The sequence below is a fragment of the Tiliqua scincoides genome, chromosome 1 (genome assembly GCF_035046505.1).
Source record: "Tiliqua scincoides isolate rTilSci1 chromosome 1, rTilSci1.hap2, whole genome shotgun sequence".
In the NCBI taxonomy this organism is placed as follows: domain Eukaryota; kingdom Metazoa; phylum Chordata; class Lepidosauria; order Squamata; family Scincidae; genus Tiliqua; species Tiliqua scincoides.
In genome coordinates, this window is record NC_089821.1 from 106967865 (window position 1) to 106993274 (window position 25410).

Below are 25410 nucleotides of genomic sequence, written 5' to 3' on the forward strand. Positions count from 1 at the left end.
GGCAGAATGGGCAGCAAAATGGCAGATGCGCTTCAATGTCAGTAAGTGTAAAGTCATGCACATTGGGGCTGATGGGTTCTGAGCTGTCTGTGACAGATCAGGAGAGAGATCTTGGGGTGGTGGTGGACAGGTCGATGAAAGTGTTGACCCAATGTGCGGCGGCAGTGAAGAAGGCCAATTCTATGCTTGGGATCATTAGGAAGGGTATTGAGAACAAAACGGCTAATATTATAATGCCGTTGTACAAATCGAAGGTAAGGCCACACCTGGAGTATTGTGTCCAGTTCTGGTCGCCGCATCTCAAAAAAGACATAGTGGAAATGGAAAAGGTGCAAAAGAGAGCGACTAAGATGATAACGAGGCTGGGGCACTTTCCTTATGAGGAAAGGCTACGGCGTTTGGGCCTCTTCAGCCTAGAAAAGAGATGCCTGAGGGGGGACATGATTGAGACATACAAAATTATGCAGGGGATGGACAGAGTGGATAGGGAGATGCTCTTTACACTCTCACATAACACCAGAACCAGGGAACATCCACTAAAATTGAGTGTTGGGAGAGTTAGAACAGACAAAAGAAAATATTTCTTTACTCAGCATGTAGTCGGTCTGTGGAACTCCTTGCCACAGGATGTGGTGATGGCGTCTAGCCTGGATGCCTTTAAAAGGGGATTGGACAAGTTTCTGGAGGAAAAATCCATTATGGGGTACAAGCCATGATGTGTATGCGCAACCTCCTGATTTTAGAAATGGGTTATGTCAGAATGCCAGATGCAAGGGAGGGCACCAGGATGAGGTCTCTTGTTATCTGGTGTGCTCCCTGGGCCATTTAGTGGGCCGCTGTGAGATACAGGAAGCTGGACTAGATGGGCCTATGGCCTGATCCAGTGGGGCTGTTCTTATGTTCTTATGTTAAGACGAGATCCACAGGATTATGAATGATCTCCTAAATGCATTCTGGGACTTTTCAGCTTTCAAACTTGGGGAACCAGAGTTTCATTCAATATGGGAGAAATGTAGCTAAGGGCACAATCCTAACTTGCACTGGAACAGGCAAGCCAGGAGGCTTGCGCTGTATCCAGCGCAGGATTGTGGCCAGCAGCGGCTTAGCCAGAGGCAAGGGGAAACTCTTCCCCTTACCCCTGGGCAAGGGCTACTGGCCACAATGGGTCTCCTCGGACTTGCGCCACCTCCTGAGGTGGCACAAGTCTGAGGAGAGTGAAGCGGCTTGAAGTTGCTCTGTTCTCCCTGGTAATGGGGGTTGGGATCCGGCATAACTGCTGGATCCCAGCCCTGCCTCCTGCTCCCCGCCCGCCCCCAGGGTTGTCCATCGCCCTCCCCCTGCCCAGGAATGCCTCCCTCCCTCCTCCTCCCCGCCCCCCACACCTACCTTTTTCACTTGCGTCAGCCCAGTGGGGCCAACGCAAGCACCAGAAGGGAAGCCAGCACAGAGGCGTCTGTCAGCCTCGGCAGGCTGGCACTTCTCGGAACACTGGCCTGGCTTCCCCTCGAGGAGGCACAAATGTGCTTTATGGCATGTTTGCAACCCTCCCCGGCCGGCCCAAGGGACTTGGGCCGGCCGAACTGACAGTTAGGATTGCACCCTAAGAAAGTCAGGCCTCGCCTACACACACCGTATGCATGGAAGCTCATTTAACTCACAGATAGCTCTTTGGACGCTACCAGAATATACGAGTGTGCATGTGTGTATTATGAATTGTCTTGCAAGTGCCACTTTGCTATGAATCCTCCCATCTTCAGTTTTCTTTTAACTGTCACCTTGGTTCACACTGTGTTATTGTGGAATGCAAAAGCCAACACATTTAACTAACAAACATCTAAGTAACAAAGAGTTTTGCCATTCTTTCCCTCCTTTTCTCTCTCCCTCTCTCTCTCACACACACATACACAAATGAGAAATATCAGTTTGATTTATTGACGTTGGCCTACGCACACTCACTTGGGATTAACTGCCCAAAACTATCACGGCTATGGAAGGGTTTACTACAGTGGAACAAAATTCTATTGTCATAAAATGACCTCCAGTGGTCATTTTAGGTGCGCTTCCACACTGGATGGCAGCAATGAAGGCGCATCATGGTAGGTGCAAGAGCAGCAGGGGTGGAACTATTTGGAAGGGGTGGAATCAGGCACTGGAGGTGTGGAGCCGATATACTAGCCCCATCTGTCTCCTTTACTGCCACCATTACACGCCTTGAATTTACGCCTGCTAAATAGCAGGTATAGATCTGAGGAGCCCCAAGGAGGGGGTGGAGGCTTTCCCTGGGGTAAGTGAGCAAAAGTTCACTGATCTGAGCTTTCCAACTGCCCCCCTCCAGTGGATACAGTGTGAACTCCATTGGTGCAGCTGCATCAGTGGGGGATTTGGGTACAATTGAGTTGTAGGTCTCATTGAACACTGGGACTTACTTTCAAGTAAACATGCACAGGGGTATACATACATGTATGTAAAGACATATGTACCTTCTGCTCTTCCTCATCAGCAGTTGCTTTTTCACGACTTAGTTTTTCTGTCTGCTGTCCTATTTTGTCAATGAGAGCCTCTGCATCTTTATTTCTCTGCTGAAGTTCCATTTCTTGAATGGCAAGCTTAGACTTCAGATCTTCTACCTAAAATGTAACAAGAATAATCTGGTAATTAAGTTTTAACAAGATTTAAATGATATTCAAAACAACCAGTTAAAAGGAGTCATTGCCTTGGGCTTTGTTGTACACTTGTATAATTATTTTCAGCCCTCTAGAGGATGCATAATTACATTTCTGTATTTATAAAAAGATTGCCCTGAAGGAACCAAGATGATTTTTACAGTCTATTGACTAGCATATTAATGTGGGGTCAAAATGTTCCCAATAAAGAAATGTCACCAACAATTTTCAAACTATCCAAAGCAGTTTGTGTGGGTATATCTTTGGATTTCATTGTTTGTTAAATAAATAAATAAATCTCTGCAGTCTTGCAATGAACAGGCAGGAGGCCAAGATTACGGGTGTTGCATAGAAAGTAAACATAGGGAGGGAGGAGGAAAATGAAAATAGCTAGGAAGGAGTGAGGAGTTTGTTTTTTTCCATTTATTGTTTGAGGATTTCATTCTTGTTTGATTCGTAACTTTACTGTGCATCTTTATTTACACATTTTAATACTGAACCAATGGATTATATGGTCAGTGTTCAACATCCACAGGTTTCCAATCCATGAATTTGACTCACCTCAGATTGCATGCCTACAATGGAGGACCTCAAAGTTTTGGGGTGACAAAAGGGGAGTGGATTGGGCCTGGAAAGGGGATAGGATAGAAGAGTCCTCCTCTGCAGTATCCTAACCCCCATTCCTGTCCTGGGCAGCCCTACATAGGCTTCCCAGATTTGTGCCAGATATATTCCTGGAGTGGATCTGAGAAGCCCCATGGGGTGTTTGAAGCTTTACTCAGGGTAAGGAAAAATATCTCCTTACTCCGAGGAGACCTCCAGCTGCCTCCCAAACTGCACTGGATGCTGAGCAGGCCATGCAGCCTGGCTGTACCAGTGCAGCATAGGATTGGGCTGTCCCCTAAATAAAAGAGTATCATGTGTAAAGAATAGATTTTTGTGTTCCATCTCTTAGTCACAATTTTAGTTGACCAAGAAACAGAACCCAGGGCCCACTCAGCAGATAGGAGCTGCTCACTTCTCAGAGAGTGATACTAAGGTCTTATGTGAACAAGCAGCAGAATGAGGTAATAGAATCCTGAGATAGTAGTGATTTGCACCAATTCAGGCTATTAGTGGCCCTTGGCAAACTGTCTTCCACCTGGGAACAAGGCAGAGAGAAGCTATGGACATAGAGGTGTTTTCTAGACCCTCAGCAACTGTCCATCAATGTTGACTTATGATGCCAGCATCCTTGGTGAGGTGACATCCAGGGGAGGCACTCATTGACTGCTCTGTGAAAATCTAGTTCTCAAATGATGCACGTTTAGAATCTGTCGGGCGCATTTATACCTGAAAACCTAATTGCAAATCCTGCTCCTGCATATTGCCTAAGATGCTAAAAGGACTTGCACACAATATGCTATTAATAGAGGTGAAGTTTATGGGAAATTATGAGTGGCAGTGAGTCTGCCCCAGGGCAATGCTTGTTAGTTCATAAATGAGCTGATTGCATGTTCACAACCACAATTTTCATGTAATCTCATTCAAAGAGACATTAATGGTCATTATTTAGTTACAGTATAGAGAGAATATACAACTGATACTCTCCAAATGTTGCTTACATCTCTTGAAATGCCATTCTAAAAGCAGATTACCTTTAAAATGAATCAATTTTTTAAAAACAGAATAAATATTTATATTATGAATTATATTCTTTTCGTATATGAAAAGAACAGTTGTGAAGAGATAATCATTTAATTTTGGGAAACAACAGGAATATTGCTATCCAAAACTTGAGAAGACCCAGATTTGACAACCATAGGAACACAATAGGAACACAATTTCTACAACATGCCTACACACTTTGATAAACTGCTCAGCAGTGCTTCCTGCATGGTAAAATCCACAGAAATAAGCTACTTGCAGACCAATCCAGAGACAAAAAAGCACGATCAGGTACTGTGCATAATCAGAAGCACACGACAAAGGTCTCTACACCAGTGGTTCCTAAACTGAGGGTTGGGACCCACCAATGGGTCACAACACAATTTTGGGTGGGTTGTGAAACTGGCAAGTTGATAGCTGACAAGGAAAATGTACTGAGCTCAATGGAAACCAAAAGGAGTAGTATGTGCATGTTTACTCATGGGTAGGTGACCATGTCCTCACTGCCTGGAATGGATCTGTTTGCAAGTGGGAGGGGCAGCTTACATGGGTTGTTACATGGCCTGCAGTATTTGATGTTTTGCCCCCCCCCCCAGCTAAGCTACTGCTATATGGTTTAGGACCTGCTCCCATACCAACCTTGTGTGCACCGTGATCATCAGCTGATCCCATTCTGTGGTTACCCTGCCTTCATAATTTAGGTAGGAGATTATCAGGGAGTAACTTTTCTATGGAATTCCATCATTAGTACCCACCCCACCCCCCAAGAATCTAGCCTGTTGCTTCCCTTACTATCTTTTAGGTACCAAGCAAAGACTTGTTTTCTCTCAAGTACTTGAAAGTTTTTAAAGTGTCTTTAAATGCTTGCTACTGTATCAAAGACACTATTAAAATATTTTGATCGTGTTTGAGTTGTTTTATATTTGCTGTTGTCTTTTATTTTATAGCTGTTTGTATTGATTTAAATATTTCTTTTATTTTTAGGTACTGTTTTAATTTCTATTATAAACCACTAGATGAAAGGCAGTAAAAATGGGGGTTTCTCCCATCACAATACTTACAGAATTCTAAGGGAACCCAAAAAGTGATTCCATTATTTTCCTTGGGGAATCCTGCACATATCTAGGTTGTGACTGAATTTTGCCTCAAGCAGAATTCAAAGCACTTTGGAAATGTCCTCCTCTCATAAGGTGTTATTGGAAAGAATGTCAAGGGAATTCCAAATTGCATTGCTAGATTAATATATGAAATTAATATGCTAGATTAATTTCTCGGAAATGAGAACGGGATTGCATTTATTTTCAACTGCCCAACTGGCATGAGTTTTTAATACAACATTCATACCATGGATCAATGAACTAGGCAACAAAAGAGTAATTTTTAGCTCTAAAGTTTTTATAATTGCTTGAGGTTTTCACCACTAATGTTATTGGATCATGTAGGGCCAACCCATCTGTGAGGTTAGTGAAGTGGTCATATCAGAGAGCAGATTGGAGGTGGGCATCCATCTCTCTCCACTAAGTTGCCTCAATTGCTCCTCCATCTCATTCCTCTCCCTTCCACAGATTGAGAAGGAAGATGAAATGCGGATAAGAGTGCTGAGCTAGAACTTTGTAGAAGAAGCAGAGTCTGGCATATCATTGAGTATGGGGGGGGGGAGAGCTTTTGGCATGCCACCTCAGGCTTCAGGAGGTTTTGGGCCAGCCTTGGATCAGTGCCAAGGAGGGTAATTACTGGATCAGTGCTGAGGATGGGATCTATGTATTGACATTCTCTTGAGTTGTGTGGCTTGGCTTTTTTCAACATTCCAAAGATCCCATGTAAAAGACCATTTAGTCTGTTCTAGGGCTTATAAAAAGTGCATGAGAGCTTCTCGTGGCTAGAATCCCTGCTTTTCTCCACTGCCAAGTTCAAGAGGTGTTGGTTTTCTTTTAGCAGTTGCTTGTGATGTTACTGGCTAGAATGGACCACTAGGGCTCATATAACTTGTAATGCAAACTGATAGAAGCCTTTCAATTCAAATAATGGTTCCATTTTGATCCTGACGCTGCCAAACCAGTTGCTGATGACTGGTCTACATCAGGACTGTGCATCTGAGACCCATCAAGCTGAACACAAGCCCACCTGTCACATTCTGTTAGATATCTGACAACTCCCTCATCCCATTTTGCAGGCCCAGGGAGACAACAAATACAGGTGTTTTGCTGCAGTACTAGCAGGCTGCCATACATGGTTGATGACAGCATTCAGCCTGGTGTGGGGTCACCCATGGTAGATCAGTGTAGATGAAAATGTAGACCAACGGTGGTCAAAATAGAACACAAGAATGAAAAGGGGGAGGTCAACAAGAAATAGACAATCTGGCACCAAGACAGTTATAGTTCTGGAACATTGCTGTGCCTGCTAATTCAGATCTTTATTATTATTATATCTTCTAAGAAAACTTCCAAGAACCCACCTGTGAAGCTGTAGTTTGCAGTTTCTGCAAGCCATTTTCTAACCTTTCCATTTTGTGAACCAACTCTTTCCTCTTTTTTCCTTGGAGATTTTGGTACAGTTTAATCAGTTCCAGGAAACTCTTGGGGGTTGTGTAGTTATAACACTTCTCATTCTGCTGATACTTGACACTTACTTCATTAACACTTGTATGTGCAAAAGCAATAAAGTGGCTGATTGAAGGCTTCACATGAGGCTGAAAAACAAATCCACAGTAAATGACACTTCACTGGATTTCAGGCTGTAGCAGAGGTGATAATGTTATGCATCTACCTGAGCTGCTTTGATTTAGAATTCTTTTTGCAAAGCTGAAAACTAAGTACAGGCACACTGCCCCCAGATAATGTGCCTAAAGACCTATGAAGCCCGTGTTAAAGTATAGATACTAACATCATTCCACCACATCCATTAGCGTGAACAAGCTGCTCATTGGAAGAACATAAGAAATATCCTCTGTATCGATCAAAGACCCACCTAGTCCAGTATCCTGTTTCCCTCAGCAGCCCACCAGCTGCCTCTCAGAAGGCCACAAGGAGTAGAAAAAGGCAGACTTCTGAACCAGCATTACTCCCCTGCAATGGGTATTCACAGACATATGGCCACTGAACCCAGAGTTAGTGCAAAGCCATCATGACTCGCCATTGATAGACATATCCTTCATGAATGTATCCAATCACCTTTTAAAGACAACCAAACTAGTGGCCATCACCACATCTTATGGCAGTGGTTCTCCTGGGAAACCAGTCAGGGGAGCCACGAAATCCTCGTGAAAAATCTATCTTCCTATACAATGTATAGGATTGTAGCCCTAATAGGGAGCCACAGCCAATGGCCCAAAAGGTTAAGAGAGCCACCAGCTGAAAATATTTGGGAATCATGAATGAATGCCACAGACTAATTTTGTGCTGAGTGAAGCAGTATCTCCTTTTGCCTGTCAGTTTCACTGGGTGAGCCCTTGTTCTAGGATGTATTGTGAAGTTATAAATTTCTCTCTCTCCACACCATGCATAAGGGCACAATCCTCAGCAACTTTCCAGCACCGAGGTAAGGGCAATGCTACTCTGAGGTAAGGGAACAAACATTGCCTTACCTCGAGGAGGACCTTAATGACTGCCCCCCCTCAACTGCAGGATGCAGCACATGCCCCCCCCCCCGGCACAGCTATGCCAGCATTGGAAAGTTGGTTACGATTGTGTCCTAATTCTGTCTCAGTTATGTCATAAGAACATAAGAACAGCCTCAATGGATCAGGCCCATCTAGTCCAGCTTCTTGTATCTCCCAGTGGCCCACCAAATGCCCCAGGGAGCTTACCAGATAACAAGAGACCTGCATCCTAAAGCCCTCCCTTGCATGTGGCATTCTGTTATAGCCCATTTCTAAAATCAGGAGGTTGCACATACATATCATGACTTGTAACCCATAATGGATTTTTCCTCCAGAAACTTGTCCAATCCCCTTTTAAAGGCATCCAGGCCAGATGCTGTCACCACATCCTGTGGCAAGGAGTTCCACAGACCAATCACACACCGAATAAAGAAATATTATCTTCTGTCCTAACTCTCCCAACACTCAATTTTAGTGGATGTCCCCTAGGTCTGGTGTTATGTGAGAGTGTAAAGAGCATCTGTCTATCCACATCCTTCCCAAGCATAATTTTGTATGTCTCAATCATGTCCCCCCTCAGACGTTTCCTTTCTAGACTGAAGAGGCCCAAACACCATAGCCTTTCCTCATAAGGAAGGTGCCCCAGCCCAGCAATCATCTTAGTCGCTCTCTTTTGCACCTTTTTCATTTCCATTATATCCTTTTTGAGATGTGGTGACCAGAACTGGACACAATACTTCAGGTGTGGCCTTACAATCGATTTGTACAATGGCATTATAATATTTGCTGTTATGTTCTCAATACCTTTTCTAATGATCCCAAGCATAGAATTGGCCTTCTTCACTGCTGCTGCACATTGGGTTGACACTTTCATCGACCTGTCCACCACCACCCAAGATCTCTCTCCTGATCTGTCACAGACAGTTCAGAACCCATCAGCCTATATGTGAAGTTTTGATTTTTTGCCCCAATGTGCATGACTTTACACTTACTGATATTGAAGCGCATCTGCCATTTTGCTGCCCGTTCTGCTAGTCTGGAGAGATCCTTCTGGACCTCCTCACAGTCACTTCTGGTCTTCACCACTCGGAAAAGTTTGGTGTCGTCTGCAAACTTAGCCACCTCACTGCTCACCCCTGTCTCTAGGTCATTTATGAAGAGGTTGAAAAGCACCGGTCCCAGGACAGATCCTTGGGGCACACCGCTTTTCACCTCTCTCCATTGTGAAAATTGCCCATTGACACCCACTCTCTGTTTCCTGGTCTTCAACCAGATCTCAATCCAGGAGAGGACCTGCCCTCTAATTCCCTGACTTAATCCCTGTCCCCCTTAATCCCTGTCTTAATCCCCAATTTAATCCTTGTCCCTCCTGAATCACATTTTTTTCCAAGCTAAAAAGCCCCAAAGATTCTTTCTGGAAAAGGAAGGCACCCCAGCCTTTTGTTTCCCACTACTGCACTTTTTCCAGTTCTACAATATCCTTCTTGTGATGTGGTACCCAAAACTGTACACGGTATTCCAAATCTGGCCACACCACAGACTTCTACACATGCATTATAATATTAGCAAAGTTACTCTCAATCCTTTTCCTAATGATCCCTAGTGTGGAATTTCCCTTCTTTGCAGCTTCCGCACACTGGGTTGATATTTTCTTTGAACTACCCACCGTACCCCAAAATCTCTTTCCTGGTTTATTACCAATAGTTCAAACCCCATCTGTGTATATGTGTGGTTGGGATTTTTTTCCTCCAGTGTGCATCAATGTACACTTATAGACATCGACAGCATTTGTCATTTGGTTTCCGATTCACCCAGTTTGTATGGGTCCCATATGGGTGCATATGGTGCATATGGGTGCATTCATTCAGTCTATCTGGAGCACTTCACCATCTTGCTTTGGTTTTCACCATCTTGAACAGCTGCAAACTTGGCTATATTGCTGTTTACCCCTAATTCCAGATAATTCATAAATAAATTAAAAAACACCAGCCCAGTATGGATCATTGGGGGACCCCACATCTCCCTTTTTTTTGCTGTGAACCCTACCCATTTAATTCTTGCTTGCAATTTTCTGTTCTTCTATCAGTTACCAAACTATCAAAGGACCTGTCCATTCCATGCTGCTAAGTTTACTCAAGAGTTTTGAGGTTTTTGTTTTTTCTTAAAAAGTCTGGGTATACAATGCCAGCTGGATTGCTGACTTTTAAAAAACAACCTCTAGAACAGCCATTTTCAACCACTGTGCCATGGCATACTGGTGTGCCGCAAGTGATCCACAGGTGTGCCATAGGAATTTGAGGGAAGGTCATTTATTAGTAGGGCCAATGGGGGATGTGAACTCCCACTGGCAGCATGGTGTGCCTTGTCAGTTGTCAAAAACCTGATGGTGTGCCTTGACTATTTTAATGCCATGTCAATGTGCAGCGAGATGAAACAGGTTGAAAATCACTGCTCTAGAAAGTTATTTATTTATTTTTTAGATTTGTATTCCACCTTTCTCCCCGAAGGGCACCCAAGGAGGCTAAGGTTAATGAGACAGAACCTACCTTTTCCAGAAACTATGCTGATTCTCTTTCGGCAAGGCTTGTTCTTCCATAAGCTTAATCAAGTAATCTTTATTTATGCTTTCCACCATTTTACCTAGAACAGATATTATGCTGTCTGGCCTGAATTTTCAGGATCACTTTCAAAATATAGGTGTTACATTGCCATCCTGCTAGTCCTTTGGCAAAGAGGTTGATTTAAAGAACAAATTTCATATTTTCATGTGATTTCACATTTGAGTTCCTTAAGATCTCTTGGACCTAGTGATTTTTTTTAAAATTTAAATTGTCAATATACTCAAAAACCTAGGATATGCTGTTGCTGCTGCTGCCGCCTGCAACCAGCTTGTCCTCAACACATCCCAGCCATTCCCAATCCCTATACAGATCCTTCCCCAGAATGCCACCTCTGCTGACTTACATGCTCTGGCAATGGCTCTGGAGGCTGCTGACATGCACCCAGGGCTGCCAACCCTTTGTGCTGGCAGCCCTGGCCAACATGCTATTACAGTGGCAGCCAAGCCAAGCCTGAGCCTTATGCTGGCGGAGCCTGAGTTCCATCAGTGCAAGACTCAATAGGATTGGGTCATTTGTTTGCATTTGTTGATAAGTTATACACACTTATCTTGGAGTAAATGCCATTGAATTAAATGAGACTTACTTTGGAGACTCAATAGGCATGCATAGGATTGTGCTGTTAATTTATCTGCCATCTCCATATCCTATTCAACCTTCTCTTTTATTCCCATGGCCCACCCTGGCAGATTTCCTGTTTTTGAAGTATTTAAAGTGTGCATCCCTAATTGTCAACTTACATTTCTTTTGTCAGAGCTTGTGTTCCTTTTTGTTCTCTTCATTTGGACAAGACTTCTATTTTCTGTGGGAGGACACCTTGCCTTTCATAGCTTCCTTGGTCCTACCTATTAGCCACGCGAGCATCATCCTGAACTTTGTGCTGTTTTTCCTAATCTTGCCTGTCGTTTTTCAGGAACTGAATTTTGGGGTTCTCTTTTTTCCTTACTTTTCTTATGTGTGTTGCCGGTTATCATACCCTGCTGATGCATCATATGAATGCATAAGAAAAAAGAAAAGCTGGCTCAGTCTCTCAATCCTTGGCATCAAGCAAGTACTGACTGTCATGATGTATTGCATGAACACTTCAGTCTATCATTGTAATACATCAAAGCAAGGTACTGGTTTGAAGGTGGAATTACTCAAAAGGTGTTGTCATTTAGCAGACCTGTCCAGGAACAAGGAATCAGTTCAGTCATGGAGCAGAAGATACAGTACACTGCTGGGAGGAAGGAGGATTCTTAGCTTCAAAATATTAGTGCATTAATGAAATACAATTTGCATTCATACAGATTATAGTACAAGAGAAGGTCACAATGTGACTGTAATTACTCAGTCAGAATCAAATGCTGCTGTGCCCAGAAATAGGCAACACTAGCTATGTAAGGTATTTATTTACGGTTCATGTAGAGACACTGCAGCATAAACCCTGACCTTGGATGTGTACAGAAGTTCTCTATGGGTTGCCATGTTTTTATTTAAAAAAAAATACTCTAGGAATTTGACTTTGAAACCACTGAATACAATCTACAGCCATTTCAGGAAGGAAAGGGAAGGGAAGGAAAGGGAAGGGAAATTCTGCTTCAGGATTTTCCTTGAAGGCATAGTATATAATGGAACCTCATCAAGAAACAGAATTCATTGGAGGAAAAAAAATTAGAGTCCATATGCAGGGTCATGTGTTGCAGACTAACAAATATTTTTTGTACTTCTAATCGGGTGGTTAAACAGATGTTAGGAAGCAGTTACAGTTTCTGCTCTTTCAATGATTGCATGTGAGTACTGCATGAATCTCAAAATTATGTTAGCAATTGTAAATTAAGACCAGGGCTTGTCACTTATTTCAAAACCATTAACTGTGACTAAAACCTTGTAATCTTGCACACAAAGGGGCCAGATCCACAATTCCGAAGCAGCATAGAGCAGTGTGCTGGGGTGCTCTGCTGAATACATCACAGGCTCAGTACATTTCAGTCCTACCTGGTATCCACAGATTGCACTGCCTACCTGTTATGCTACCATTGGCAATCCTGATCTGGCTGGCAGGCAAAATGGTAAGAGCCACTAAGGAGCCACTAGTGGTGTACTTAGCACCACTGGGATCCAAGACAGACTGTTCCCACCACCCTGTCCTTGGCTGCTCAAATCCATGGGTAGAATTGGATTATTTATTCACTTGATCTTATATCCTGGAGCAACAAAGCACCTCTAATTAGCTTCAATTTCTGGTTAGTTTACATGACTAAAGGGTCATGTAAACTATCATGGGAGGGCACCAGGATGTAGGGAGGGCACCAGGATGAGGTCTCTTGTTATCTGGTGTGCTCCCTGGGGCATTTGGTGGGCCGCTGTGAGATACAGGAAGCTGCACTAGATGGGCCTATGGCCTGATCCAGAGGGGTTGTTCTTATGATTAGAATGGTAACTAAGATGTATAATTAAATTACTAAATATATAAATATAGAACTAAGGGCCCAATCCTTAGAAGATGCATTGCTGAAGCAGCTGGTAGTAAGTTCTCCCACTGGTTAGCAGTGAGGCACTTACAAGCAGACCTGGGCAAACCTGAGTGGAGGAGGGTAGACTGGGGGGGGGATTGGGCCCAGGAGGGGGCAGGGATGGGGGCAGAGTCTGCCACCAAATTTTATGTCCCCTCTTGCACCTGAAAGCCTGACATGGGCCTCCTTGGTTTTGTGCCAGGGTTCTGTGACCCACCGCTGACCATGGGGCTCGACATGAGCGAAGGGAACATTTGCTCCCTTACCCGGAGGAGACTCTGGTAGCTGCCCCAGCCCTGCAGGATACAGAAACAGCCATTTCAGTGCTGCTATCCTACATAGCGCTGGGGCAGCTTAGGATTGGGCTGTTAATACAACTAAAATTTATAACTAAATGTTATGTGCCTCGTTATGCTGTACTCAGATTATGGGGCAGATCAGGTCTGGGAAGGGAGTAAGTTTAGTGGCAGCAGTGGTAGCTGAATCCAAACCCCCTTCCTGGACTTGATCCTGGATCCATGTGGACCTATGATAGTGATTTCACTCTTGCGAGTCTTCATAGAGTCCAGATGGGAGTCCATCTCCCTTATCAGGTGCTCTGTTCAGCAGTTTGCTGGGTTCGAGTGTCTGCACGTTGTGTTGAGAGGGCCAGACAGGATTGAGATTCTGTAGGTGTACCACCCGCCTGCCTGACAGTCTCCCTGCTTGAGCTGACTGGGGTGATCTCGGGGGTAGCATTGGAGTCCTCTCGCCTATTAGTGCTGGGGGACTTCAATGTTCATGCCGAGGCACCTGCAGCAGGGACAGCTCAGGATTTCATGGCTGCCATGACAACCATGGGCCTGTCCCAGAGGTTTTTGGCCCCAACACACACACTGCAGGACACATGCTGGACCTGGTGTTTACAGCTGGACACGGGGGTAGTCATCTGGATGTAGAGAAGGTTAGGATCACTCTGTTATCATGGACAGATCACTTCCTGGTAAGGTTTAGGCTTGTTGCGGCTCACCTTTGCAGAGGCGGGGGACTGCATTCTGAGGCTAATGGATCCTGAAGGTTTCCTGAGGGCTCTGGGGGATTTTCCCACTGCCAAGACTGGCATCTCATCCGAGGCCCTGGCTGACATCTGGAATGGGGAAAAGACCAGGGCAATGGATGAGATTGCTCCGGAGCAACCTCTGCCTCGTCGCAAGCTCCGAGTGGCTCCTTGGTTCACTGAGGAGCTGCAAATGATGAAGCGGCAGGGCAGGCATCCAGCGCAACGGTGGCAGAAAACTTGTGATGAATCCGATCGAACATGGAGTAGAGCTAATTACCGAGCCTACTCCGTGGCAGTAGTAGCAGCGAAGAGATCTTTCTTCTCTGCTACCATTGCATCTGCTGAGAACTGTCTGGCACAGCTGTTCCGTGTGGTACGGGGCCTCCTCCATCAGGCCCCTCCAGTAGACCAGGAGGAACACACGGTCAGCCGCTGTGATGTGTTTGCACAGCATTTCGCAGATAAAATCAATCGTATTCGTCACAACTTGGATGCTACATTGACAATGTCTGACAATGTCCCCTTGGCAACTGCTTATCTGGTGTTGTGGGATTCTTTTCAGCTTGTACAGCCTGAGGATGTGGACAGACTCCTTTGGAGTGTGAGGCCATCTGCCTGCCTGCTTGACCCTTGCTCAGCTTGGCTGATAAGAGCTGCCCAGGGTGAACTGGCTGAGTGAACAGGGAGGGTGGTCAACTCTTCCTTGATGGAGGGGATGTTACCATGCGCTTTGAAACGGGTGGTGGTTCGCCCCCTCCTGAAGAGGCCCTCCCTGGATTCCACTGTATTAGACAACTACCAGCCAGTCTCCAACATCCCGTTTCTGGGCAAGGTAACTGAGTGGGTGGTGGCGTCTCAACTCCAGTGGGTCTTGGACGAAGCAGATTATCTGGATCCTTTTCAATCTGGTTTCAGGCCAGGCTTTGGGATGGAAACCGCCTTGGTCGCCTTGGTGGATGACCTATGCCGGGGACTGGACAGGGGGAGTGCGTCCCTGTTGGTCCTGCTGGACCTCTCAGTGGCTTTTGATAACAACGACCATGGTATCTTTCTGGGCCAATTGGCTGAGCTGGGAGTTGGAGGCACTGTTTTGCGGTGGTTCCGCTCCTACTTGGAGGATCGGTCCCAGATGGTGGTACTGGGGGATCCTGGGGATCGCACTGCTGCCTCCTCCCTGCCTCCTGGCTGCCCCCGCCCCCTTAAGGGGAAAGGGACCAGGACCCTCAGGCTGGGGCGTCACGACACCCCAGTCTGAATACCACTGGCCTACGGCACTGTTAGGATTGTGCCCTTAGTTAAAAGTGGAAATTACTAGTATTGATGATGTGCAATGGTAACCCACTGAAATTCAAACTGACAGCAGAATTTTCTATAGTAATGTCCATTGCCAAAAATCACAGAATGGAATTACTTTAGAGGTTTTCAGAGTACATATTCTAGATTGCTGTTTCTACTCGTATCAGTTATTGAGTTGACTACACTAACATCATCCATCTTATTTTAAAGATTTATATCAATGCATATCACCTAAAATATTATTAGCAAATTATTGTTACCTTTAAAATCTACCTATGAATAGGATACCAAGTGTCAGCCTGTTAAGTGGTTTTCAAACCGCTGAATTAAATTTTTTACCTAATATCTCTACAGCATTCAGTACATTTCTAGTATGTTAATTATTTTAGAAAAAAAGATAAAATACCCCAAAATGTCTTTGTTGTCTAGAAAAATTAGCATAACTGAAAAGAGAAGTAAATTTCCTACAACAAAGGCTCACAATACAATAACTCAGAAGAGTAGAGTTTTTTTCATTAGTGTATCAAACTGCAAAATGGAAACATGTAATTTGAAAAGACTCATAACTAAAAATGGAAACACAGCTGATGTCGCATCATTAGGAAATAGGTTTCACAAGGAAGGCTTCTAAAGCTATCATGAATTCAAATAAAAGTTTTCAGAAAAGAGATTCTAAGTACAGGTGTAACCACCAGCCCTTTGAAACCAGTAGTCAAACTTGCACTGGTTTCAAGGATGAACTGCACTCAAAATAAATGAAGTTTTTCAAGTGAACTAATGGCCCAATACTGAACTAGAAGACGTACCAGTGGAATGCGTGTTCCACTGGTGCGCACTGTCACAAAGGTGTAGTAAAGTGCTATGTGACAGCATTAATAGCAGGCATGCAGACAGGAAGGCAGGAGCCCTCTTGCGTGTGAGGGATGGCTGTTGGGATGCTTGCCTGACGAGGTAAGACCAGTGCAGGGCTGGAGAGAGGGTGGAGGAAAGGCGGGGGGGGAAGCAGTGGAACAGCGATGGGGTGGGAGGTGGGCAGATCAGGCCCAAGAAGGGAGTAGAATTGGCAGCGCCAGCACACGCTGTATCCTAATCCCCTTCCCAGGCCTAATCTACTTGTACTGATCTATTCAGACTTGCACCAGTAATATTGCTGATGTAGGTCTGAGCTGATCCTTAGCAGCTGCTGGGGTTACCCTGGGATAAAGGGATAAATGTCCTTTTACCCCAAGGAGACCTCCAGCAGCCAAAACGCACCTGCGGGACATAGCAAAGGCCGTGCTGGTGCTGCTACATCATTCCACAGGAATTTAGGTAGAACTGGGTAGTAATTTTCCTTAACTTAAGCTACCAGTGTTTACCAGGCATTCCCTCACTTCCCCTAAAGAAGTGAAGCAGGCATGGAGTTTTTTTTTTTTTCCATTTAGTCTGACAATAACTCTATGTAGTTGCATGGAACTTATGTATGGAGCAACGCTGTGGACTATCATCATCCAATTATCTATGGTTCATTTAGGAGGTTGCCAATTACTAATAATAAAGTTATAAATGTAACAATAACCATGAATCATTTTATAATTCCATTACCATGATTCCTACATGCAAACCATAAAACCACATGAAAATGAAACTGTACAAATAAAGATATTAGATTGGAGAATGAGAGATGAGCTTGCATTCAAATTGTACATACTATTCAAAGTTGTGAGGATAAATGGAAAAAATCCTACACATGCTTCCCTGAGAAATTTAGAGGAAGGGTGGAGGAAAAAAATGTAATAAATAAATATACTGTAGTATATGATATCTACTGCAGGTGAGTCACCATTGTCAGCTGCACTTTGAAATCCTTAGTCTAAGAGATATTGTGATGTGTTTATGCATGTTTTTTTTCTCAGTCCTGAACTCCAGTAACATGTTTTCTTTGACATCTCTTGCAATCTTACAAGCATTCCAAGCACTTTCCTGCTTTGCATGGAAAATGTATTTGCACAGTTGTCAGGATGATGGACAGGGGGAGAATGATCAGAAAGCGCACTGATCTTTTACTTGTTATTACATACAATAGCCCAGTAGGAATCATGATGTGTTGGAGAGACAAACTGTGTCCTATTCTGGAACATATTAAGTTTGTCTCCTGGACACACATGACTTCACGAGGGTGTCTAACCTCATTCATAATAGATGCTAATCTTTTCAGGGCTGACTGATGACAGCACTTCCTGCCCTTCACGGAATTAGAGCTGGGTTTTATCAAAGGACTCAAACTGCCTGCTAATTAGACTAATTCCCTTCATCATGAATTATTTATTTCCATTGGTAACCGATCACTGTGACATTAATGGGTTCTGCTCAACTTCGTTTCCTCCTAATACACACTATAAGTTAAACGTTTAAAAAACTCTGGTACTTTAACTGCAAGCGAAATGTATCAGGCGCAGAACTCTTGACACAGTTTCAAGGGAATGGGGGGGTGCTGCTGATAGGGAGTAAGGGAAACCCAACATAAAACAGCTCCTTCCATTCTGAAGTTGAATTAACACTGCCCAGTTAAGGTAGAAACAAGGCAAAGGAATAGAACTGGATCGCTAATGTATCTACGTAGTTTGATAGGAATACAGAAGGAGGATGTTTCCTATTTGCAGCACTGGTTCTTACAGAGAAGGGCAAACTTTGCTTATGCTGGGGCAGCACAAACCTAACTTGCGCTGGAACAGGCAGGCCAGCGGGCCTGCGCAAGTTTGGGGCTGACTGTGAGTCAAAGCAGCCCCAATGGGTCTTCTCAGATCTGCGCCATCTCAGGAAATGGTGCAGAAGAACGGAGCGACTTGGAGCCACTCTGCGCTGCCTGGGAACGGCATAACTGCCAGGTCCCAGCCCCTCTTCCCATTCCCTGCCTGCCCCCGGGAACACCCACCTCCCACCCTCCCCTGACCTGGAATGCCTCCCTCCTGCTCCTCCCTGCCCTACCCAAACCCCCTCAGATTCCTGTATTGGCCGAGCTCATCCGATGCAGTCTTACCATGATACAGACCTGCACTTTTAACAAGCTACCATGTACTGTAGGCATTATTGGGACCCATATAGGTTTACCAGACTTTAAGAAATGAGATCAATCGATCAGTCCCAACAGAGCAGTGGTTCTCACACATTTAGCACCAGGACCAACTTTTTAGAACAAGAATCTGTCATGACCAGAAGTGATATAGGAAGGAAGGAAGGACGGATGGACGGAAAGAAACCCTCAAACATTTATCTCCCTATATTTACACATGCTTGCATACTGCGGGAGTTGAGCTCTTTGCAGAGTAATTAGCAACTACAGTATTGAATAGCCTCAGGGCTTGGGGTAATTAGTTATCTGATCTTTCCATGACCCTTTTGGCAATTCACCCAAAAAATCACGTCGTGACCCACCAGTAGGTCCCAACCCACAGTTTGGAAACCACTGCTCTACATATCCAGTATAAAATTAGTGGTGCCCTTGGATTGTAAGAGCCTAATCCTATTCAATTTTCCAGCACCAATGCAGCCACAATGCAGCCTCAAGGTAAGGGAACAAACATTCCCTTACCTTGAGTAGGCCTCTGTGACTGCCTCCCCTTGGGTGAGCAGCTGAGAATGCTATGTGTCCAGATCCCAGAGTACTGACAAAGGGAAAAGCAGCATGAAAAATAAAAAGGAGCTCGTTGCTCCGTAAGCATCAGCTGAAATGCAGAAAATGGGGATTTAATACTGCAGGTTTGATGGCTGTCTGTGAGTGGTATGTATAAATGATGATGGGTATTTCTATAGCTTGACAAAAGAATGTATCTGAAGAGCCAAAGAGTGAATGACTAGTCTTAGCACAGGTTAAAGATCAATAAGTATGAAAGTACTTACCTTTTGCGCCAAATGTTTCCCTGTGCTACAAAAGGCATTGGGAATTAAGGTAGTCACCTGAACCATGTAAGCAGTAAAGACTTTGCACAGCTTTCTACATTATACTGGTTTTACAAATTAGGTTCCATGCACCCATGTTTTACTTTGGTCTTCAGCTTGACATTGAACTGGGAGGGATATGTCTGGTCAGAAACTCAACCCCAATTGTTTCCCCAATTGTTTGCAAAACATACACCTGAAGAATTACTTATCTAATTGTACATGCTTTGGGTACCTTGGTGGAAAAGCAGATTATAGACTGAATAAATAAAGACTTAAAAGCAGACTAGAGTTGCACTTTAAAAACATCCTTGAATTGCAGTTGTAAAAACCTCAAAACTTTGAATTTCATTTTCACAGTAGGTCTATCATTAGGTAACAGGTTCAGGGCAGAAGACAGTAATGCTACATGTATATCAAACAGCCCCAAACAGCCACATTGTATGCAGCCGGGGTACAGATCAGGAGGCTTCAGAGCAGAAAAGATTCCTTCACACCACCCTAAGCATCCCACTTCACAATGGGTCTCCTTGGACCTGTGCCAGCGACTTCGCTGGCACAGGTCCAAGGAGAGAAAGGGGGCAGGGAGGCTGCTGTGGGGGGGATAGGATCCAGCACACACCAGATCCACCTCCTCCCGCAGCCTTCCTGCCCCCTGTTCTGCCTCCCTACCTGCCCCCTTGACGTCCTTCTCCACTGCTGATTTCCTAGGTGGGTTCCGTGCATTCACTTGTGACTAGGCCCAATAGGATTGGGCCCTTAACCATTTTGAAGGCCCCCATTTAAGTGTGTAGATATGTTTCTTTCTCAGACTTTTTCAGTAAACAGGGTGTTATTTAGTAGATGTTTACTAAAGTGAAATAGTCCCAAAATTCGTCATCATCATCATAGATGAAGATAGTATATATATGAAGATAACTACAGGGAGTTTAGCTCAACTAAGGAGGACCCAGGAATTAAATGCAAAAAAAGATGACCACATAACTGCTCACTTTATTATTGTTTGTCATGGTTTGTATTGGATTAATATGCGGATCAGATGGCTGTTCTAAATTAACAAAGATCTTTCTGAGGAATTATGTGTTACAATTGTACAAGCTTTCTGTACAGCATGAGCACTAAAATACAGCATGAGCACTATTACTTAATTTAGTCGAAATGGTAGCTTGTTGACATAAAAGACTTTGCTGAGATTGAAAACCTGAAAATGGAGCTTTTATGAAGCAAAGACATTCTTGAAGTAGCGCATAACAATACCATTTTCTCTATAAAGGTGACACAATATTTAGCTCTGTAATTTAAGGATAATTGCTTGATTTCCATGATGTTAATGCTACTGAAAAATACGATACTTGAAATAAGTAAACTTTTCCCTTAGGATGGGGAATTGCTTTTAACAGAAAAACTGCCATCATTTAGCTTTTATATTTGAAACAAAAATGGTTCAATTCATTAGGTAAGACCTAGGACAGCAAAATACTTTGTCGTTTAATATTGTCATTAGGTAACAGTCTGCTACAGGCTTTCTTGGCAGGCAATAACAATTTCATTTGAGTTGCCTTCATGCTGAGAGTGAGCACTCACAGGCTCCAAAGGAAAAGCTTTTGTAAAATCTGGGTGAGTGGTGACACTCTACAGGAGGTCTGGTCTAGAGGCAGGAGGTCTGGTCTAGAGGGTAGAGCCTCCATTTGCCTGAAGATTAACATCCACAAGGTCGCCAGTTCGAGGCCACCGGCACCGTGCGACCTTGAAGCAGCTGGCAAGCTGCAGCTGAGCTGTTCCATCTGCTCGGAGCATGGGAGGATGGAGGCCAGAATGTTAAACCAGATCGGAGTGTAACACCTTGAATGTAGTGGTTCTTGAAAGAAAGAACCTTCTTTCAATTTGTAAAAATCCCTGCGTGGATTTAATAAGCCTGCCTATGTAAACCGCCTTGAATAAAGTCTTGAATAAAGACCAAGAAAGGCGGTATATAAAAACTGTATATTAAAACTGTATATATTATTATTACCTTCGGCTATCATATCCTACAGATCTTTCAGTACAAAGTCCGCTAGCATCTAATACCCCATCATCTCATCATTGCTGAAAATTATTATTATTATTATGGTGTAGCGTAGTGGTTTGGGAATTGGACTTAGACATGGAAGATCCAGGTTCAAATCCCTGCTCAGCCGTGAAGTTTCCTGGGTGACCTTGGGCCAGTCACTCTCTATCAGCCCCACTTATCTCATAGAGTTGTAGTGAGGACAAAAAGGAGGGGAGGAACCATGTACTGAGCTGCCCTGAGCTCCTTACAGGAAGGGCAGCATAAAAATAAATATGTATATACCACTTTTCAACAAAAAGAAATTCACTTAGGCCCAAATCCTAACCAGCTTTCCAGCACTGGCATAGCGGTGCCAATGGGACGTGTGCTGCATCCTGCAGTTGGATGTCACTCACGGAGGCCTCCTCAGAGTAAGGGAATGTTTGTTCCCTTCCCTCAGAGCAGCATTGCCCTTATGTCAGTGCTGGAAAGTGAATTAGGATTGCGCCTTTAGTGGTTTATTATTATACTATATTATTTGTTTATATATTATATTATGTTATATTATACTTTTATTTGTTTTCATAGCAAAATAAATCAAAACCTCAGTTGCAAATTCTGGGAGAGAAAATGAGAGCACCCAAAAAGTGAGGATAATGATAATGATTATACTGTTGTTATTATTTATTTGTACAAGGCTGTTGGTGCACATGACACTCTACAAAATATGGTAAGGGGAAAAAAGAATTTGGGATTGTGCCGTAAGCCAAGTTTACAATCTACATTTTGACACTGGGGAGACAAAGGTCCCAGCATCTCTACGCAGGACAAAGAAAGATTCCTGTCTTGAACCCTGGCAGGAGGGCTGCTGCCAGTCTGTGTTGACAATTCTGAGCTAGACAGACAAATGGCCTGGCTCAGTAAAAAGCATATTCCTATTGTTAGTACTTATGGCCCACTCCTCTACGTGGTGAAATGTTTCAGGAGCAGCAACATAACCCGGGTTTGGGCTTCCTTGGAAGCTTATGATGTCTTTCTACAAATGTTCAGATTTGAGCTTTGGATGGACGTAAGCAGCATATGTTCCTGCATACAAGGCCTGTTGGGTGTGTTCCAAGCAAGTCTGCAGATGCTAAGTGCCTGCTCTTCCTCTCAGGTTCTACTGCTGCCTGTAGTAGAAAATCCTGTGTCTATCTCTTCCTTCAGCACAGGTTGCCTTTGTCTTTCTTACTAACTCATGACCCAGTACAATCTATCAGTTATGATAGTCAGACTCACATTACACTGTCATAAATGGTGTGCTACTGCCATAAAGGGAGCACCACTGCTGAGCTCAAGGGAGTCACCAGTAGACGCACCAGCGGAGGGGAGGATCATGGACAGGAGGGGGAGGTTTGAGAAGTTTGGGGTAGGGAGCAGGCTGGGAAGGGCAGATCTTGGTGGGAAAAGTACATGCCAGATTCTATCTCCTATTTTTCAAACTATCACATCCCCTTCCTCTCCTCAGACTTATGCCAGCAAAATAGTTGGAGTGGATCCAAGGAGGCCCAGAGGCATTTGGGCAGCCTACTGGGAGGAAAATAAAATAGTTTTTTATTTACCTCTCGCTAGCCTCCCACATGCACGTGCTCCAGCATGGCGGAAGATGGTGGGGACAGGATTGGGCTCTTAGAGAGGGACAAATCCATTTATGCTTTGGGCCCTCTTCTCAGGTAGATGTACTTGAAGTCCATTGATGGAGAGTTCCATTCAAGAAATTTCCTGGGCCATTCACATTTTTAAATGTTTCTCTTGTCCATTCCAGGCAACTGGCTAAGCAGTGACACACAGAGCCTGGTTTTAGTGCTATGCTCATTCACAACATCAAATCCCAGTCTCACAACATTATGTTTGAGGGGAGGCAAGGACAAGGGATGACACATGTACTTTGGCTTTGTTTCAGCTGAGATGATGAATCAGGTTTATGCTAAGATGAGAAGTAGAGCAAGATATGGGCAGGTGACATAAGGACTGTGAAAAATGAGAAAGATGCAGTATAAAAGGATGAATAATTCGCATTGGGTGGGGATGTGGAGGCAAACAACCAGGGATGAGATCTAAGGCAGTTAACTGCAACATGACAGACATGACCATCTCAGCTGCATATGCCCAGATGACCCTAGCCAGGCAGACTGTACAGGTTGCTTCGTGGCTTGTTGAAGAAACTATGTGTTGGGGATTCATCCTATAGAAGATTATAGGATCTATGAAGCAGGTGGAAGGAGAAGTTCAGTTACTGGGTATACAAGACTAAGCCTTCTTTGTTTTCGCACCCAGCCTTTGGAACTCTTGGCCTGTGAACCCTGAATAGGCCCACAACCAAAAGCATTACAAAACCTTATATAAGCATTTTTCATTATGTTATGCTTTCCATCCAGAATCCTCAATTTTGTTTTTGCTTCAATTGACCCTGACTTTATTTGCTGTGCCGTTTTATTCAACTTTGTTTTTTACGCTGATATTTTTAATTGACTTGATCTTAGTTCCCTTGGATGTCCTATTGGAATATAAACAATTCAACACATCAGTATTTCTGTGCCCAGTGAATAAGCATTTGGAGAAGCAACAGTATGTGTGATTCTTTGTCACTGTGGTTGTGGGGAACCAAACCATTTATTACTGTGAGCAAAAGGTCTGAATGTATTTCTGTAGTAATTTATTTTAAAAGACAACTTTGTAAAATAAAACACTGTAAAATTCATGGAAAACTAACAGTAAACTAGAGTTGTACTTACATCCAGTGAATCTATCTTGTTAATGAAGTTGGTGCTAACAGACTGTAGAGCCGCCAGTGGCCAAGCATGGAACCAGTCAATAGCAGTACAATTCACCAGGGCTGGAAATCTCCTCACTCTCGTTCTCAGGGTGAAACCCACAGGCAAAAAGCATAACACAACCTGGGAAGCAAAAACTGTCCCCATAAATGATTCTTCAGCAATTAATTCAGTTTCAAATCAATGTCAAAGACAAATGGCACTACTCATATAATTAATTAGTTTGTCACTCCAACCAAAACTTTAAAAGGTATTGCCCTAAATCCATCAGTTCAACACTTTTGCTTTCCCAACTAAGCACTTACTATCCATTCAGTCTATTTAGGCTTCAATCCTATCCAACTTTCCAGCACCAATACAACTGTAAAGCAGATCTGAGATATGGGAACAAATGTTTCCTTACCTTCAAGAGCCCTCCATGACTGCCCCACCACCACAGTATGCTACCTATTGGCATGGCTGCATTAGTGCTTGAAAGCTGGATAGGATTGAGCCCTTAGTCTTTAGCCTGTAGTATCCAGCAGAACTTTCTTGCCTTTTTTCTAGGACTTTCAGTAGGTAGGACACAATCCAAACTGCCTGATCATATCTCCCACCATTAGTGACGGCGGCTGTATCCAATGAAGAGGGGGCATTATGCTTGTTCCCCTTATTATCTACAGCATAAGGCCCTATTAGAACTGGGCCACTCGTAAGTGTAGCAGACAGAGTAGTGGATCTGAACATAAGAGAATCATGTTCAAAGAAGTCTCAATTTTACAAGAAACATTATGGCAATCACAATTGGCTAAAAAAGGCAATTTAAAGTATACAAATGCACAAGCATTTTCTGTAAATGATCCTTATTTCTTAAAAAGAAACTTTCCTGGAATGACCAATGAGGAACCCAAATCTGAAGGTCACCATGAAGAATTTGATAGAAGACCAATAAAGATTAAAGATTTACCAAGGCTATCCATCATCTGAAGAATGGAGAAGCAGCAGGTATTGATCAGACCTTTGGAGAAAGTCTGAAAGGAAGTGGCAAGGTCACCGTGGAGATACAAGATCCATGAGAGAATTGGACTGAGCTCAAGAGGCAAAGAATGAATGTAGTTATGCACAGCAAATTATACCCCAAACCTGCAGTGACATTGCCTGAGATGCTGATAGTTTTAAAATAATTCTAGACTTGACTTCATTCCCTTATGAATAGCAAAGCAGATGAACTCATTTTGTTCATCAAAGTCACATGCAATGAAGATGAGATTGTCAGGCCAGCAGAATGCAGAAGAGTGTTTTCAGCTGTTAC

At 43.7% G+C, this 25410-nt stretch overlaps 1 protein-coding gene across 1 annotated transcript in view; it reads right to left on the reverse strand.

The window, feature by feature from the left end:
- LOC136645409 (dynein axonemal heavy chain 11-like) overlaps positions 1–25410 on the reverse strand; it is a 264485-nt gene that overhangs the window by 82408 nt on the left and 156667 nt on the right. The window contains 3 exon segments of the mRNA XM_066621643.1: positions 2481–2627; positions 6769–7002; positions 24081–24242. Coding sequence (XP_066477740.1) covers positions 2481–2627; positions 6769–7002; positions 24081–24242 — 543 coding nt within the window.